The following is a 17,028-nucleotide window of genomic DNA, read 5'->3' as shown; positions in this document are numbered from 1 at the left end:
TACGATGACTAAAAAATAAAAGTAGTGGAATCCATTCGGATTTGTATTAAATATCGTCAGATCTATACCCGACACACAGATATATTATATTATTATCTGTAATTCTTCAAATTTTCCATTTTGATGTGACGTTCCTCAAAGTTTCTATACTTTTATATTCTTGCTATATTCTGAAAAATTTCTCGTCTGAAAGGATTTTTATTCATGAACTGCAGCACCGTGTACAAAGCGAAAACCAGCAGCACGCGTTGCATCGTCGCGTTTTGCCTTCGCAACTGACGCCTGTTCGATGTAAATGCGGTTTTGGACAATGGCAGACCACGCGAATAGGCGGTCTTCCCTTTATTTTGGAGGAACGACCCATCGATAATTTCGCGTCGGCAATCTATAATTTCAAGCGGTATTGTTATACGGACAAGGAAGCATCTGCGATGTCTGCACACCACCGTGGCTCTCCCTCGATACTTTTCGTTGTTACCAAAACTCTTTAACGTTACATTAATTTTCATCGATTGTCCCGCTCTAGGGGCAAGGCTGTTGCCTCTCTACGTATATCCATTATGACGAGATTATACCACTGAGTCATAAGCTTCATCTGCAATTTGATTTCTCAGCGCTTGATAGGAGATTGGTTCTTTACAAACGATCAGAAATTTGTGAGAATTTCTTTTCTTTTTTAATTGATTGTATTGTTTTAAATAGAAGGTAATTCGTGGAAACTTTTCCATCGATTGTTAATTGATTGTTCACAGTCACATTGATCGCTACGATGGATTTTAGCAATTCGATCGAAATTTATTAGCGTTGGTTGAATGTTAGAATTTTTGGAAGAGATTGGTTTGAATTTTTCTCGAAATATATTAATTGTTTTGCACCTTTGTCATTGTGTATATAACTATATAGGAATAGATGCTTTGTTACAATCGTTTCCATATTGACAATCATGGGTTGCTCTCATTATTCGATAATTTATTACAAATTATATCAGTTAATTCAAGGATACATCTCGATTATGAGATATCTAATATAAAGTTAGAATAAAAGAACAGAATTCGATTTTAACGAAATGTAATATCGAACAACGAAATCGAACGTCAGAGGACGAAATGCTTTCGCTGCCGTTCAACGTAATTTACTTTCTCTCACAACATTATCGACTCATGCCTCTGTTCGCATGCAGCTGCAAGATTAATGGTTATTTTTTCGGCTGTTAAGATTTTTGATGTCGATCGACGATTTATCGACGCCTTAATAGAAAGGGGGAATTACAGGTTCGCGTTATCGGCCGATAGTAATCGTGATATTAAGGCACAAGAATTTATGTTGCACGAATCAAAACTGTTAACATTAATGCGGCCCAATTGCACGGTGTGTAACCATCGTGATTTCCGGTTTTCACCGTTCGGAAATTTTGATGCTTTGCATTAAGACACCACCAAAATTAACATTAAAGTACATATACAAAATAAAAGAGAGGAGTTTGCTGAAAGGAAGGTTCTTCGGGTTCTAACAAAGTTTCTATACTACTTATCTAACTATATCTTACTAGCTATTAGTAGCCTGACTATGATTAACTGTCTGCTGAATCATTTATTGCCGTTGATTTATTTCATAAATATAAAGGCCTCCGTATACGATTATTAATTTAAACTAATTCTATTTACAAAAATCATTTCATCAACGATCAGATCAGCAGCACACCAGTTAAGAATTTATCTTTCTCGCGCTCTCGATATAATAATACCGTTCAAGCGACGAGAAATATCTTAAGCTCGACGAGACTGCTCGATCACCAAGCGAATGCTTGTTACTGTTTCTTTTACAGAACGACGAGAGGAAGGTAGCGACTGCGGCAGCGAGGTGAAGCAGGAGCCGGATAACGATCAGGAGCCGGAACAAGAGCCAGAGAACGAGCACGAGGAAGTCACCTGCCCGTATTGCACTTATCAGCCGACGTCGCGCGAAGAATTGAGGCAACATTTGCAAGTGGCTCATGTCCAGGATGCCGAGGACAAAGCGGAGGCCGTAAAGGAAGAGCCGCCGCCGGAATTGTTGTGCCCGCTGTGCCAAGATGGTTTCAAAGAGCGTTCCGCGCTCGAGAAACACGTGATGCAAATACATTCGGTTAACGCGGACGGCTTACAACGACTGCTGTTACTGGTGGACCAGAGCCATTGGCTGAACAACAATCCGCGAAACACTTCGACTCCAGCCGTAACTATGCCAACTTCGCCGACTACCACCACGAAACAGCCGCAAGAGGAGGATTTGAGCGAACGTGGAGCCAACGAGGAGATCGAGGAGCTCACCAGATGCACAGTCTGCGGACGCGTGTGCCGCTCGTTGGAGGAACTACAGCAACATCACAGGGAAACTCATCCAGCCACTACACCCACGCTCGCCGTCAGCGAGAAACACGTTTACAAGTATCGATGTGGACAGTGTAGTCTTGCTTTCAAAACTCTGGAAAAACTACAACAGCACTCGCAGTATCACGCGATCCGCGATGCGACAAAATGCGCCCTCTGTGGACGATCGTTTCGCTCGGTCCAGGCTCTCCAAAGACATCTGGAATCTGCTCACGCGGATCTACACGAAGACGAACTCGCACAGTACAAGCAGAGCCTGTTGCACGCCCATCCGTTGCTTCAAGCTCTCACGGAGGAAGCTCTTCGCAGGCAGGGGAATTTGGTCGGAGAACAGAACATCGAGGATGATGCCAGCAAGGCGGAGGAGGAAGAGAGTGACGCGAGCGACTCGTCGCCATTACACAAGGAGCAACGTCTTTTAGAAGATTATTTGAATAGTCAAACAGTGGCCGAGGACTCGTATCACGATCCGGGGAGAAAGTTTAAGTGTCATCGCTGCAAAGTCGCGTTCACCAGGCAGAGTTACTTGACTGGACACAACAAGACGCTGTTGCACCGCAAAGGGGAAAAGATGTCCTATCCAATGGAGAAGTATCTGGATCCTAACAGACCATATAAGTGCGACGTTTGCAAGGAGAGTTTTACTCAGAAAAATATTCTGTTAGTTCATTACAACAGCGTGAGTCATCTACACAAGTTGAAGAGAGCAATGCAAGAGCAGGGTAACAACAACACACTGATCTCCGTGGTACCGCCTGCTAGTCCTACGGAATCCCCTGATTCTCAGCAAGACCAGGACAAGAAACCCTACAAGTGCAACATTTGCAAGGTAGCTTATTCTCAAGGCAGTACTTTGGACATTCACATGAGGAGCGTACTGCACCAGACTAGAGCCAGTAAATTGCCAGATCTCGCTGCCAGTGGTCAGTTGGATCTTGCACGTCCATTGATCGAACAGCCTCCGCCAAGCAGCCCAAATAGTCCACCGGTTAACACCAGCACCTCTGGAAACAGCGGAACAATGTTGTCATGTCCTCGATGCAGTGCACTTTTTGTAAATCAGGAACAACTTACCACTCACCAACAGCTCTACTGCATATTTAGCAATCCATTGGCGTTGTTTCAACAACTAGCAGCATCTCAACAGCTCGCATCATCCACACCAGCGAAAACTCCACCTCCATCATCTACAACACCTGGTCCACAACAACACATGCAGCAGAGTACACATTCTTCGCAAACAACGCAAGATATTTTGTCTCAGCCTCGTCACAAGACGTCGCAAATGTACAAGCATCTTCTAGAAAGTTTCGGTTTCGATCTGGTGATGCAATTTAATGAAAACCACCAAAGACGTCAGCGTAAAGAGGAAGAAGCTGCTGCGGCGCTCCAAGCTCAGCAAGAACAACAGAAGCAGGAACAACAGAAACAGGCGCTAGCTGCTCAAGCTGCTCGGGAAAGAGAGGAAGAAGCTGAAGAACAAACTGATGATGACGTTATACCAGAACTAACTAGAAGCACCTGTCAGCATTGCAACAAGGAATTTAGTAGCGTTTGGGTGTTGAAAGCTCATTGCGAAGAAGTACACCGTGATCTGGTGCCGCGCGAATTCTTAGAGAAATATGCTCAGCAATTTAAATGCGAATACGAGAAGAAGAGCGTTGTAGTGACTGTTGCAACATCTTCTTTTACGTCGTCTGGACCTAGGAGCTCGACACCAGCTTCTAACCAGCCGCAAGATCTCTCCTCGGATAAAGAACAACGTGAAAAAGAGAAAGAGGAGGTTAACGACAACAAAGATCGTGTCAGTAAGACTCCAGAGGCCACTTCTACTACTCCAGCAACGACTCCAGCATTAAGCAACACACCAGTATCGAGTACAGATTCTACGACTCCAACTGTACTGCCGACCAATCCTCAGCACCATATTCAACAACAACAACAACAGCAACAACAACAGCAACAGCAGCAGCAGCAGCAGCAACAACAACAGCATGCACAATTGACTCTTGCGCAACAGATGACCGAAATGCAAGCTGCTTTAAACGCAATGGCTGCGTCTCAACTGCAGCAGCATTTCCAACAGTATCCTGGATTGGTGATGGGTATGATGGGTTTACCGCTCGGAATACCTGCTTTGGCTGCTATGAATTTACAACCACCTTTGGTACCGATGATGCTACCACCACCGCCGTACGATGGAACGGCTACCGGATATCCTCCTATCAATGCTCAAGCTGACCTTTTAACCAAACAACATCTCGCTCTGCAACAACAACAAGTAGCAGCCGTGAGTAACTTTATGATTCCTTCTTCATAGAGATTTATTATGTTGCTTAAATTTCTTCGTTAAGTTAGTTAGTATTTTATTTAGTCAAGCCGTCATTTTTCTGTTATGAATTCTAATAATTTTCGATCTTCTTCTCTGCTGTTTCTAAAATTCATAATCTATAAGCAAAATATAATTCTAATCTGCAGCTAAACTCTATTATCTGTTGTTATGTTAATTCAATTATTTTAGAATTTTATCGCCATATAATTACTTTGTTGCGAGATTAATCTAAGGCGTTTATAAATATAATTTATACGATTATAGAAAATTGTCAGTATGAAACTAAGTAAGTTCGAGACTATTCTATGTCATATCGATCTTCATATTCATTAACATTTCAATTTGCAATCATTATCATATCACTATGCGATCGTATACTCGTTCTCTTCCAATAAACAACCTTCACGAGAAACTACGATATGTTAGAGTATATAAAATACTAATTAAAAGCAGACACTCTATCTGAAAGCGTATATCAGCGTGGTAAATCGTACTCGAATTTGCGAACAAGAAAGAAAGCATAGGCGACCTTTTCTTACAGGCAAACGCGGCTGCCTCGCAGAAACGAGCGCGAACGCGCATAACCGACGAACAGCTAAAGATATTACGAGCGCATTTCGACATCAACAATTCTCCCGGCGAGGAGCAGATTCTAGATATGGCGGCTCAAAGCGGGTTACCGCCGAAAGTGATCAAACACTGGTTCAGGAACACGTTGTTCAAAGAGCGGCAACGTAACAAGGACAGCCCGTACAACTTCAACAATCCGCCTAGCACTACTCTGAATCTCGAAGAATATGAAAAAACCGGAGAGGCAAAGGTGACACCGCTGAACTCTAGCGTATCTGGAAGCAGTTCCTCGGATGACAAAAGCCCAAACAAGCAAGCAACACCACCACCGTCAACCACGAACGTGAATACATCTCAGGCCAGTGAAATAAAGCAAGAGATTCAAGAACAGTCGCAGTGTCACGTGCAGCAACAATCGCAGCATCAAGAAGAACAGCAGCATCATTCTCCTGGAAGCTCCGGTGGACAGCAGTCGAGACCGCATTCACCGGCGCTCAGCATGAGCTCCGTGTTCTCTGGGATACATCACGATGTGTCATCGCACGCTTCATCGACAACCAACGCTCCAAGCACTCCTATGCTCCCGCCAAAGTTGACACCACAAAACTTTGCCAGCCCCAATCCCGGAGCTGGTAGCGTCGTTCCAGGCGCCATTGCGGCCATGGCTCTGACGCCCCAGAGATCCCTGAGCCCTGGCCGTGGACCAACCGACTACTCCTTCGGTGGAAACACCAATGGCAACAACTCGTCGGGTGGCAGCTCCGGGAAACGAGCTAACAGGACAAGATTCACCGATTATCAGATCAAAGTACTTCAGGAATTCTTCGAAAACAACGCGTACCCAAAGGACGACGATCTGGAGTATCTGAGCAAGCTACTTGGACTGAGCCCGCGCGTGATCGTGGTATGGTTCCAGAACGCTAGACAGAAAGCACGAAAAGTGTACGAGAATCAGCCAGCCGCTGAGCCAGTGACAACGGGCAGCCGCGAGGGCGACGACGGTTCAGGCCGCTTCCAGCGGACCCCAGGCTTGAATTACCAATGCAAGAAGTGTTTGCTGGTGTTTCAGAGATACTACGAGCTCATACGTCATCAGAAGACGCACTGCTTCAAGGAGGAGGACGCGAAGAGGAGCGCCCAAGCGCAGGCGGCCGCGGCCCAAGTTGCCGCGGTTCTCAGTTCCGAAGATAGCAACAGCAGTTCCACCACCACCACTGCTAACGTCGTCTCCAGCAACCCAACGAACGCTCCCGCTCTCGCGGAACAGTTGCAGCAACCATTGAACACCACTACGCCTCCCCACCATCAGCAGCAGACAACAATGGGACAGTCGCATCAACAGCCTCAGCAACAGTCGCAGCAGCAGCAGCAGCAACAGCAGCAGCAGCAGCAGCAGCAGCAACAACCATTGCAGCAACAACAGTTGCAGTCGCAAACCGAGTCGAAGGAAGGTAGCTTTCAGTGCGACAAGTGTAATTTGATGTTCGGGCGATTCGAACTGTGGCGCGAACATCAGCTGGTACATATCATGAACCCATCCCTTTTCCCACCGGCTTATCCACCAGATTCACCTTTCGGGATTCTACAGCAACAAGCACTGAACGCTACCACTGGAGTAGCTGCCGATAGTCCTCATCCTTTGATCGCTATGATGCAGGATAGAAAGAGAAAGTACGATGATTTCGACGAAGGAACAGGAGGTGACAGCCGCTCGAACTCCGAGCACAACGAGCAGCCGAAAGACAAGCGATTGAGAACGACGATACTGCCCGAACAGCTGGATTACTTGTACCAAAAGTACCAAGTCGAGTCGAATCCATCGAGAAAGATGTTAGAAACCATCGCTCGGGAGGTCGGTCTGAAAAAACGTGTTGTTCAAGTGTGGTTCCAAAATACACGTGCTAGAGAACGGAAAGGTCAGTTCCGCGCGCACAGCCAGGTGATCAACAAACGTTGTCCGTTCTGTCCAGCGTTGTTCAAAGTGAAATCGGCGTTAGAATCCCATCTCAGCAGCAAACACGCCGATCAAGTGGCGCGCGGCGAAGTAAATATCGATAATATCCCCGATGAAGAACTCTCGATGGAGTCAGCTCCTTCGAACCCGAGTACGCCGAATATGATGCCTCCTCTGTTCCCACCTTTCAACACCGACATGGAGGCATCCCTGAAGAAATATTACGAGGAGTCAATGAAACGATATATCAGTGAGCTACAGGCTCACGCCAGCAACGGTAAACAAGAAACCGCGAACCATCAGGCAGGCGGTAACAGTGGTGAATCTCCTTTGGATCTGAGCAAACCGGTAGACCTGAGTCGCCCGATGAAACTGAGTCTCGGTGGACTGAGTAATCTTCTCGAAGAGCAACACGGCGCACATTTTCGCGGTGGTAGCGATTGCGGTCCATTGACCGACCTTTCCGAAAGAAGTATCTGCGACGACGACAGCATGAGCGAGACAACGGAATTCCTAGACGACGAGAGTGGACCGGCGAGTCCAGCCTCGAGCACACAGAGCTCCAGACAAGGACCCGCTTCGGCGGGGACCGGAAGTACCGCGGGCCCGCCGGTTACCGGCACCGGCAGCGGAACAGGCCAGTCCAGCGGCAAGAGATATCGCACTCAGATGTCCGCTACCCAGGTGAAAGTGATGAAGTCGCTGTTCTCGGACTACAAGACGCCTACGATGGCCGAATGCGAGATGCTTGGGCGCGAGATCGGACTGCCGAAGCGCGTGGTTCAGGTGAGCAGTCTTTATTTCGATATTGAGTTCGATTTTATCGTGCATGAGCTTCGCAATAACTTCTCTTGCGGCAGTTGATTATTTTAATTAAAGTTAAGTTTATTTTAGTTTCTATCCGTGGATTGGAACAATGAAAAATTATGCAATTTTAAATGAATATAAATATAACTTCGATATAACGGTACAGATAATAAACATAATTTCAAAGATCTTCAAATTCCTTGACCGATTTAGATAAATGAAATTCTTTCTACGCTATCATTTCCTACCTTTACTCTGATTTATTGCATCTGCATTTTACAACTCTGCACGAGAAACATCAAACACTATGCGAATCATTAACAAACTTCCAATTACAGTAGTACTTCATTTATATTAACCTATGGAAAAACAAACAGTTGCTGCATAACTAGGGTTAGTATAATATTTGTACAAGTATATTGGTTCTCCCTACTTCTAGAAATTGTTCGTTCATATAAGAAGAGTTGACGTTCAAATAAGTCGAGTCAATAAGTAATTCGTTCAAGAGTGCACTAGCGAAGATTTCGTTCTTATAACTGGATTTCAGATAAATGGAGTTCTATAGCAATTAATATCTATACCTCTTTCTTTTTATCTGTTAAATCTCCGAAGTTTCATCAACTCCACAATAATTCCTCCAATTACGTCACCCTATTGACAATAATCGAGTCACCAATGGACTTTGCGATCTAATAGAAAGGAGTGGCAGGTGTGGTTCCAGAACGCCCGCGCGAAGGAGAAGAAAGCTAGACTGGCGGCAGGTTTGCCAGCCGAAGGATCGGCCGTCCAACCTCATCGCGGTCCGACCGGGCCCGACGAATGTAGGCTTTGCTCTGTTCGATACTCGGCCAAGTCGCCGCTCCAGGAGCACGTATTCTCGCGACGACACATCGAATCGGTGCGTGTCGCCGTCGAGGAAGGTAGCCTCGTGCCGCCAACACCCGGCGCACCGATCGTTCCTGGTGGCAACAGTGGCGCAGCAGGAATCGGTAGCTCGCCGGTGGTCGGGTCTGGTAACCAGCAAGGCGGCCAGCTGCAACAATCTGACGAAAACATGATGTACGGATCCTTGTTCCTCCATCCTACGGCGATGTTCCAGCCACAGCAACAGCAACACCCGGGCACCGCAGCGGCTAGTACGGCTACCACCACGGCCGGTGAGTGTCTGGCTGACCTCTTAGACTCGTAAACGATCGTTTGGCCCGCGACGAGTTCGAAATTTTGAAACGGAGGATATTTGTCTTTCTTTTTATTCTTATTTCTTATTCTTTGTAGTCGATATTTCGATACGTCGATGCTTGAACTGCCTATTTTGCGTCTGCAACGCAAGAATAATTTTCATCTCTTCGATGAGATTTCTCTTTTCTACTCTATCCTCTGGCTGTCTTTTATTGTTATCGTGATGGTGAATTTCGAACCCTCGCGAGTCACCGTCGTTGTATGTTGTGCACGTGTCCCTTTACCGCGTGTATACGTACGCATACTGTATAATTTGGCCCGTGTGATACTCTAGTGGGCCCGTCGATTACGGAATTTCTAACAGAAGAAATTAAAAAAAAGAAATAAAGAACAAAGAACCTCGAAGATCCTTTATATGTATAGTGCGAATAATAATATATCCAGAGCTAGGCAATACTGAAAGTTCCTATCAGATGACTATTTCTAGCGTAAGGGAGAACGCGACTAAAAGAAGAATTAGAAAAGTAATAAACGAAGACACGAAACGTATGTGTGAGTGAGTGTGCGAGTGAGTTGATTTCCGAAGATTTTTAGAAAAGAATGAAAATTTTAAAGAAAGCGTACAAGTGTCGAGTATGCAGTGATGCGTGAGAGTATCAAGCATTAAACATTTTTAATCTAATTAATCTAATATCGATTTAATTCTATCGCCACCAGTGAAATATACAAAAAGGTCAAAATAATCGCAACTAAGTGAAAGTATTGTGAAAGTGGCTGAGAATGGTAACAAAGAAATCTTAATTATAAGTTGCTGTACAGTTATAGACTATATTGCAAATTATTACGAATTTTATTATTATATTTTATAATGGATCCTTAGTAACTATCCATTTCGATTATTGCTCGAAGCGTTTAATTCATTATAGTATAGCCAGAAAGAACGGAGAATACATTGCCTTTAATTCCTACATAGTGTAGCGAAATATCGTCCCTTATCTCTTCACCCCCTTTACCCTTACCTTTCGTCCCTCCCCTCTTCACCCCCCTTGTTCTGCGGTACGCGTCATACTTCGCCGTCATGCGTCGTCGTCGTCGTCGTCGTCGTCGTCGTAGTCGTCCCCGTCATTATGCATAGCCGCGAAGCCATTCCAACACCGTGTCATCTTACGTTCAGTGCCTTTTCCTTGTTGCGCCTGAAGCGTTTCATTGTAAATACACTTCGCAAAGCCCTCGCTGTTATCCGAAGCTCGGATAGGGCCCTTTTATCTCGAACGGTCTCGATTCTGGCCTCCAACAACCGTAACGACCGCTAGAGAGTCGACTCCCTCTACCTTTTTTTTTTTTATGACGAGCGACACATACATTATACATAAGTACATACATACATACGCGCATTCTACAGTGGAGTATAGTGACGCAAAATGGATTTCATTTTTCGACGAATTACGAGAGCTTGATATTATAGAATTATCGCGTTTGAGGAAATTTGCTGTCCATTTTTAGAAATACGCGTACAAATGAATTTAAACACCTTTTAAAAGATTTCTTTTTTAATTATTTGCTACTTAAGGTTACTGATTTTATGCTATCGAAGGCAGATAAAAAATTTCGTATATAAGTTAGGTTAAAAATTAGCCATTTTATAGTTACTATCACAAAAGAAACTTTCTGACCATATAAATTATCATATAAACTATCTGATCTTATAAATTGGAGAGATTCATATATTTAAGGCTCTGCGCTATTTGTATTTGGTACTTGATTTAAAAATTATTACGCGCTAAATCATGACGTACATGTGATAGGTAAGTAATACACGTGATGAATTAAGCAATGGAATGAATTAGTATTTTAGTATTTTTGTATATTTACTTTGATTTCGAGATTCACATCTTACCTACGAAGTTCTCAAAAAACCCCAATTCGACGAAACATAAATAATTTCGTAGTTTGGATCTCATTCGACTATTAATCAATCAATTGATTTAGAAGAACTCCATTTATATGAACTTTACTTATTGGAATTTTATGAAGTATGTGTTTATCCAAACGTAAACTCTCAATGTTTGAAGAAAAAATCTTAATTAGTATTAGTGATAAAAGGGTTCTAATTATATTTTTCTTTTTTAAATTGATATATAATAAATGATGTTTTATCTCATATAACAAATATATGATATATATCTATATGTATATATGTATATGTATATATATACATATATATATTTGCCATGTTATACATATATATTTAATATATATATACAAATTTTGACAACTGGCAAAAATGGCAAATTTGCGTTGATTTCCTATATTTTTTATAGCATCTAAGTACGAAACGTGAAATTCATTCTGAATCATCTTATGTTCATACATTCACACGCATGCATCAATCCCAGTCGAACCTGTTTCTGTATCATCGTATAACATAACTTCGTTTTGTCCTCCTTCTTCCTTCACTGCGAGGCGAAACTATCCTATTTTGCCATTTTTACGACGACATCGATCTTATTCAGGGCTACTAATATTACTAATTATTATTATTATTATTATTATTATTATTATTATTATTATTATTATTATTATTATTATTATTATTATTATTGTTTTATGCGATAGTTATTTATGAGTCTCGCGTTCCGCGAGAAACTGTCTCTCTTTCTCTTTATCGTTTTTTGTGATAGTCACACTCTCGTCTGCCCATACGAACGAATCGACTCGATCTCGTACCGACCTTGAACAGCCTGAAAACTCAAGGTATACATCGCTGTTGTATTCTTTTCCCTTTCTTCCTTTTATGATCTTTAGCCTAGATTTTTATTTTGTAATTTCATATTCTTCCCCTTTTATCGAATCCTTAAGCGTCGCCAACTTTTTCAGGTAACTGGAACGTGAAATTTTCAGTCGATCTTTGTAGATCTAGTTCGTTTGGTTTAGTATATGCTTTATTTCTATCATTATGATCATTGTATCTATAAACATGAATTATTGCCAGTCACTGCTTGTTAGTATTCTTAATATCTTATCAAACAAGACTGTCAACCATGTTAATATTAAACGTAGAGTACGAACGTTAATATTTAAATCGTATAAATATCTTATAACAGTTTGTAGATTGGATTATACAATTTTACAGTACATCGTTTTAGCCCGTGTTCTTATTTCACGTTATAAACGTGATCGTTTACCACTTCGAACCGAGACTTTTCGAACTACTCGTTAATATTTTTAACACGTTGACTGCCACGACACCTGTGTTTTTTTTTATTTTTTTAATGATGTTTATTTAACCAAGGATACAATTTTAGTTACATTTTGGTATTCATAATAAACTGTGAATTTTGGTAATGATGTGCTAGGCAAAAGTACCGATACGCGACAGTACGACGTAGCCATACTATATTATGTGTCGGTGTTTTACATTTTTTGTGATTTTAAATCTATTCTTTGGATTTAAGTCGCTGGGGAGCGGAGCTTTTATGTAATTTTGTTTTTGGTCGATTTTTTTGTCCTGAAACTTGGTCGCAAAACAGGACTCATCGGTAGTTTACATTTTGGCAATGCGTTGACTGCCACGACACCTGTATTCGGGTGTCGGCAAAGTTTCTGGTCAAGCCGCGTAACCCATATTCGGGTGTCGCTTATTTGACTATTTGCGAAGGATCGTTATAGGTATTTGAAAAGATATTCCATAATAATAAAACTGTTGAGTTGTTATAAAAATAATACGAAAATGGTTTATTAAAAAATTTATTTAAAATTTATTTATTAAAATTTATAGAATTTATAAAATTTATAGAATACAAATTTATATGTAAAACTACATTTTATGCATTTTATGCATAGCTGAGGTTGTTCGGGACAATGTGCACAATAAGTTGTTGTTTTTTTTTGTTGAAGTGGTCACCACTTATAAGAAAACTCTACATCTAGTCTTTTTAGTTTCTCAAACACTGAAGCCATCGACAGCGTGTAGACAAAAGACTGCGACGAAGTCAGACCATAAACAGAAGACAAGCGATGTTGGCTTCGGGGTTTTTTTCAGTTATTGGGTAACACAGCTAGCGTGCGGATCCGGACCAGCTCAAATTGTATTCTTACTTATAATTACATTTCTATTTAAATATATTTTCTGCCTTACAATTTATCCACTAGTTTTCTCTGACTATACATCGAATAACCTCAACATTTTTCAAACTCTTTTGTGCCATTGTTCGGTCCATTCGACGTCTTTTCCGAACAGCGATATTATGCTGACTCCGGCGAAGACAAGGAAGACAACCTAATATTTACATTCTTCTTTGTTGTAATTTTGTAAACTATCAAAGCGTTTACAACAGAAATTCGCAGAAGGAGTTGAATGCCAATTTTTCTGTATCATTTGATTCCTTTTCTAATTGTAGTGGCATAAGAAACCATTTGGTCGGAATAATCTATACCACACTTTCCTTTGTTATATTCAACAACAGCTAGTGGTTTTAATGTTGCGTACAAACGAAACGAGAAATCATTCATGAGACCACCGCTTGAACGACTCGCATTACTAAAATACCGATGGGAGCACCTAGCAGAGAACGATTGGTACTGCTGCACGCGTAGCCTGACGATGATTTCTTTGAAAACACGCGTGGCAGTCAACGTGTTAAAGCATTTTAGAAAATAAGAATTTGTTCATAACAAATTTAGGGATTACATTTTTAAAAAATATTTAAAAATCTATTTTATCTATGACGAATTGAAATGAAATATGTTGGAATTAAAGTACTGGATTGAAATCCAACCCAAACTGTTACGATATTCTATACGAGTCAACGATACGAGTGAAGTGTTAAATCTTGTTCAACGTAGATTTACGTAGAGGCTGAATCTGCTTCGATTAGAACATTTCTAAGCGAGCAATTCTACCACGTTTCTACAGTACCACGAATAAGTTCATTTACAACAAAGTAATGTATGATCGGGCACGTAAGTTAACAAAAAGTTAGCACACGCGTTTATGAGATCGAACTCGCAGCCGACGAGGGTGTGGCTCAAATTCTGGCTTTTCTATTGGCCAGCACATACATATTATATGCGTATCCGCAAACGCATATACAAGTATCAAGTATATTAAGATTCAGATATTTGTCCATTCGTAACACACACGTATAGACACGACGAACACAATTATACGTATCAACAACAATGTTATGTATGTCGGTCTCTACTATTCTCGTGTATATAGTTTATTATTATTATTATTATTATTATTATTATTATTATTATTATTATTATTAATTATTATTTTATATTATTAATATTATATTATTTTTCCGTTCTAGTCTAAAATAAAGCTATACTATCATACGTCTAATTTTTGGTTTACTTCTTATTTGATTATTTCACCCCATGCCTTTTTACCCAGAACCCTGTCAAATCATCCCCTTTGCGTTTCTAGATTTGTTTTTAGGTAAGTCGTATCGCATTAAATAACGATATCTAAAGATTATCGTAGTTCCTTCGCTTAGTAGTTCCTGTAAAATTTATGTAAAGTAGCAATAGACTAAATAAGTTCCTTACGTTTGCATAAACGTTGTATACAAAAAAACTATACTCGTACGTAGTACGCAGAAAATTATACTCGCAAAACGATATCAATTAATTGCAGAGACGCCACTAAGAATGAATCATGAATCAAATAGTCTATTTCCGACTATAGACCGTTACAAAGATGCTCGTAACCGAATATGTTAATTACAAGATTCGAAGTGAACGAACATAACTCAAAATAATCCTACTTTAGCCTACTACGAGTAACATAAGTTAATTGATTACGATAAGTATATAAATATGAAAGTCACAGCAGGAGAACACGATAAATTCATGTTTCTTGATTTTATGACTTCAATTATCGCCGTATGAGAAATTTTAAGGATTTGATAGATCGAATGAGTGGAAACAACGATAAAAGTGGGAATTACGAACGTGGGGTTACATAAAATTACGAAGAAGATAGAAAAATATGCCAAAATCGAACAAAAGAACAATCGTAGTAACACGGAATTAATTGACGGAGAAAACTAAATTTTAAAACTGCTCCTCTGTAAAAAATATAAAATATGACATATCGTGTTCTTCTCTCGTAGCCTTCGTATTCGAATAAACGTTTAAATTCCTGGCGAGAGGAACGCGTGAAATATCGACTACCTAACCCGCGTGAATCGAGGAGGCGACACTCGAGACGGAAGAAAGCGTGTTTCCAGGTACCATGGCCGGTCGATCACGCGAGTTTTGCGTAAACCACGGCTGTTAAGGCGAATTACGACGTGGTTCGTCTGGTAGTCGTGCATCACCAGGTAATTAAGCCGGGTTCATTCCGTGACACGGACGATTCGACGACTCGGCTCTACGAGTACATACATGGCATTGTCGAGACCAGCCAAGCTGGTACTGGCATGGAAAACAAGCGAGTTTATCGTGGGCCGAGGTTGCTCGATCGACTCGCGTTCAAGCAATGAATTAGAACCGACAGGGAAGCGTTAACCGTACTCTGTAAGATTACACGTTCGCGCCTGGATTTCTAATGCGGAGACGTAGATGCTCGACAGTCAAACCGCGTCCTACAGAATATTTCCATTTGGTCATGGAATTTTGTTTCAGGGAAAGAATACTGAGATTTGGAGTTGTAGTGTCTGGTTATCGGGAGATTCACTCGATACGTTCGCTTCTACTTGAATTTTTATTACTCGTGTTATATGGTGACAAATAATTTTTAATTGGATCGATATTATTAGGAAAATTTTACAAGGCACAGGTGTGTAACGTATTGATCAGTTTGGTAGTAAAATAAATAAGGTCTTAAGTTACAACTACAATAACAGCTATCGTTATTAATAGATTTTTGTGTAGGAGGTTCTGATTCGTATCGTATGTAGGTTATTCGTGTTTGGAAAGAACTATGTGAGTAATAGTAATTCTTAAAAATTGAAATTACTCTATACGTTTTAAATATATATCATTTAAAATATAGTAAAAGAAATACAGTTAGGTATGTCTGTCGCGTTTGAAAGTTGAGAAATATATTTTCGAAAGATATGCGTACGCAACATGTTCTTCAAAAGTATCAGAGACACGTAGAAAAAATTTTAAAACGAAGAACGAACGTATTATGCGTGTTCTATACATCTTTACACCCTCAAACTTCTCATAAATGGATAAAAATCCACAGTCTAGTATTTTCGTACGTAAATTTTCGATTTTTTTAAAGATATTGAATCCTATAAAAACACATCGTGATTTGAAATTTTCACCAAGCAGTTCGAATATCTACAGTCTACTCGTCGTCCTAACAAATTCCCAAGTAGCGAACCATTTACACGTAGAATATTTACGATCCACGTCGATAGATTTCAATCACAGTTAAGAAAACAACGTTACTGTACACACAACACGGGCAACTGGCAATGGAAACGATGTTGGCTCGACGCCTTTGTAATTGTTACGTGATTTACACTCGACTTTCCAAGGTTTTGTCGATCGGGCCGGCCGAGGTAATTAGTCGCGCCACTTTTTCGTCGCGTCTTTCGAGGTAACAATAGAGGCGATCTATACGCAGGGAGGTGGATGATTGCGAGAGAGGGCCATTGTACACGTGGTCATGGACGGTGTTGACGGCCCCGTTCACTGCCACCGACGCGACGCCACGAAATTCCCTAAACGACGCGATTCAAGCTCTGAATGGAAGCGGACGCGTGGAAGGAAAGGAGGAAAGAGAGAAAAAAGAAGGAGAACAAAAGGTTGGGATATTCATTCGGAAAATTGATTCCTTGGTGACGAGCGAT

At 41.2% G+C, this 17,028-nt stretch overlaps 1 protein-coding gene across 9 annotated transcripts in view; it reads left to right on the top strand.

Annotated features, from left to right (window-relative positions):
• zfh2 (Zn finger homeodomain 2) overlaps nt 1–17,028 on the top strand; it is a 411,031-nt gene that overhangs the window by 277,256 nt on the left and 116,747 nt on the right. For 6 of the 9 annotated variants that reach the window (XM_069132601.1, XM_069132602.1, XM_069132600.1 and 3 more), the window contains 3 exons: nt 1,826–4,659; nt 5,243–8,011; nt 8,733–9,189. In XM_069132601.1, the coding sequence (XP_068988702.1) occupies nt 1,826–4,659; nt 5,243–8,011; nt 8,733–9,189 (6,060 nt within the window). Of the gene's footprint in view, nt 1–1,825; nt 4,660–5,242; nt 8,012–8,728; nt 9,596–17,028 lie in introns of those variants that run through there. The other 3 variants (XM_069132606.1, XM_069132608.1, XM_069132609.1) reach the window with 3 other exon arrangements.

This window comes from Bombus flavifrons, chromosome 3 (assembly GCF_040668555.2).
Source record: "Bombus flavifrons isolate JBK064 chromosome 3, iyBomFlav1_principal, whole genome shotgun sequence".
Classification (NCBI taxonomy): Eukaryota; Metazoa; Arthropoda; class Insecta; order Hymenoptera; family Apidae; genus Bombus; species Bombus flavifrons.
Note: the sequence above shows the minus strand (reverse complement) of the source record. Positions and strands in the feature narration are given on the sequence as shown.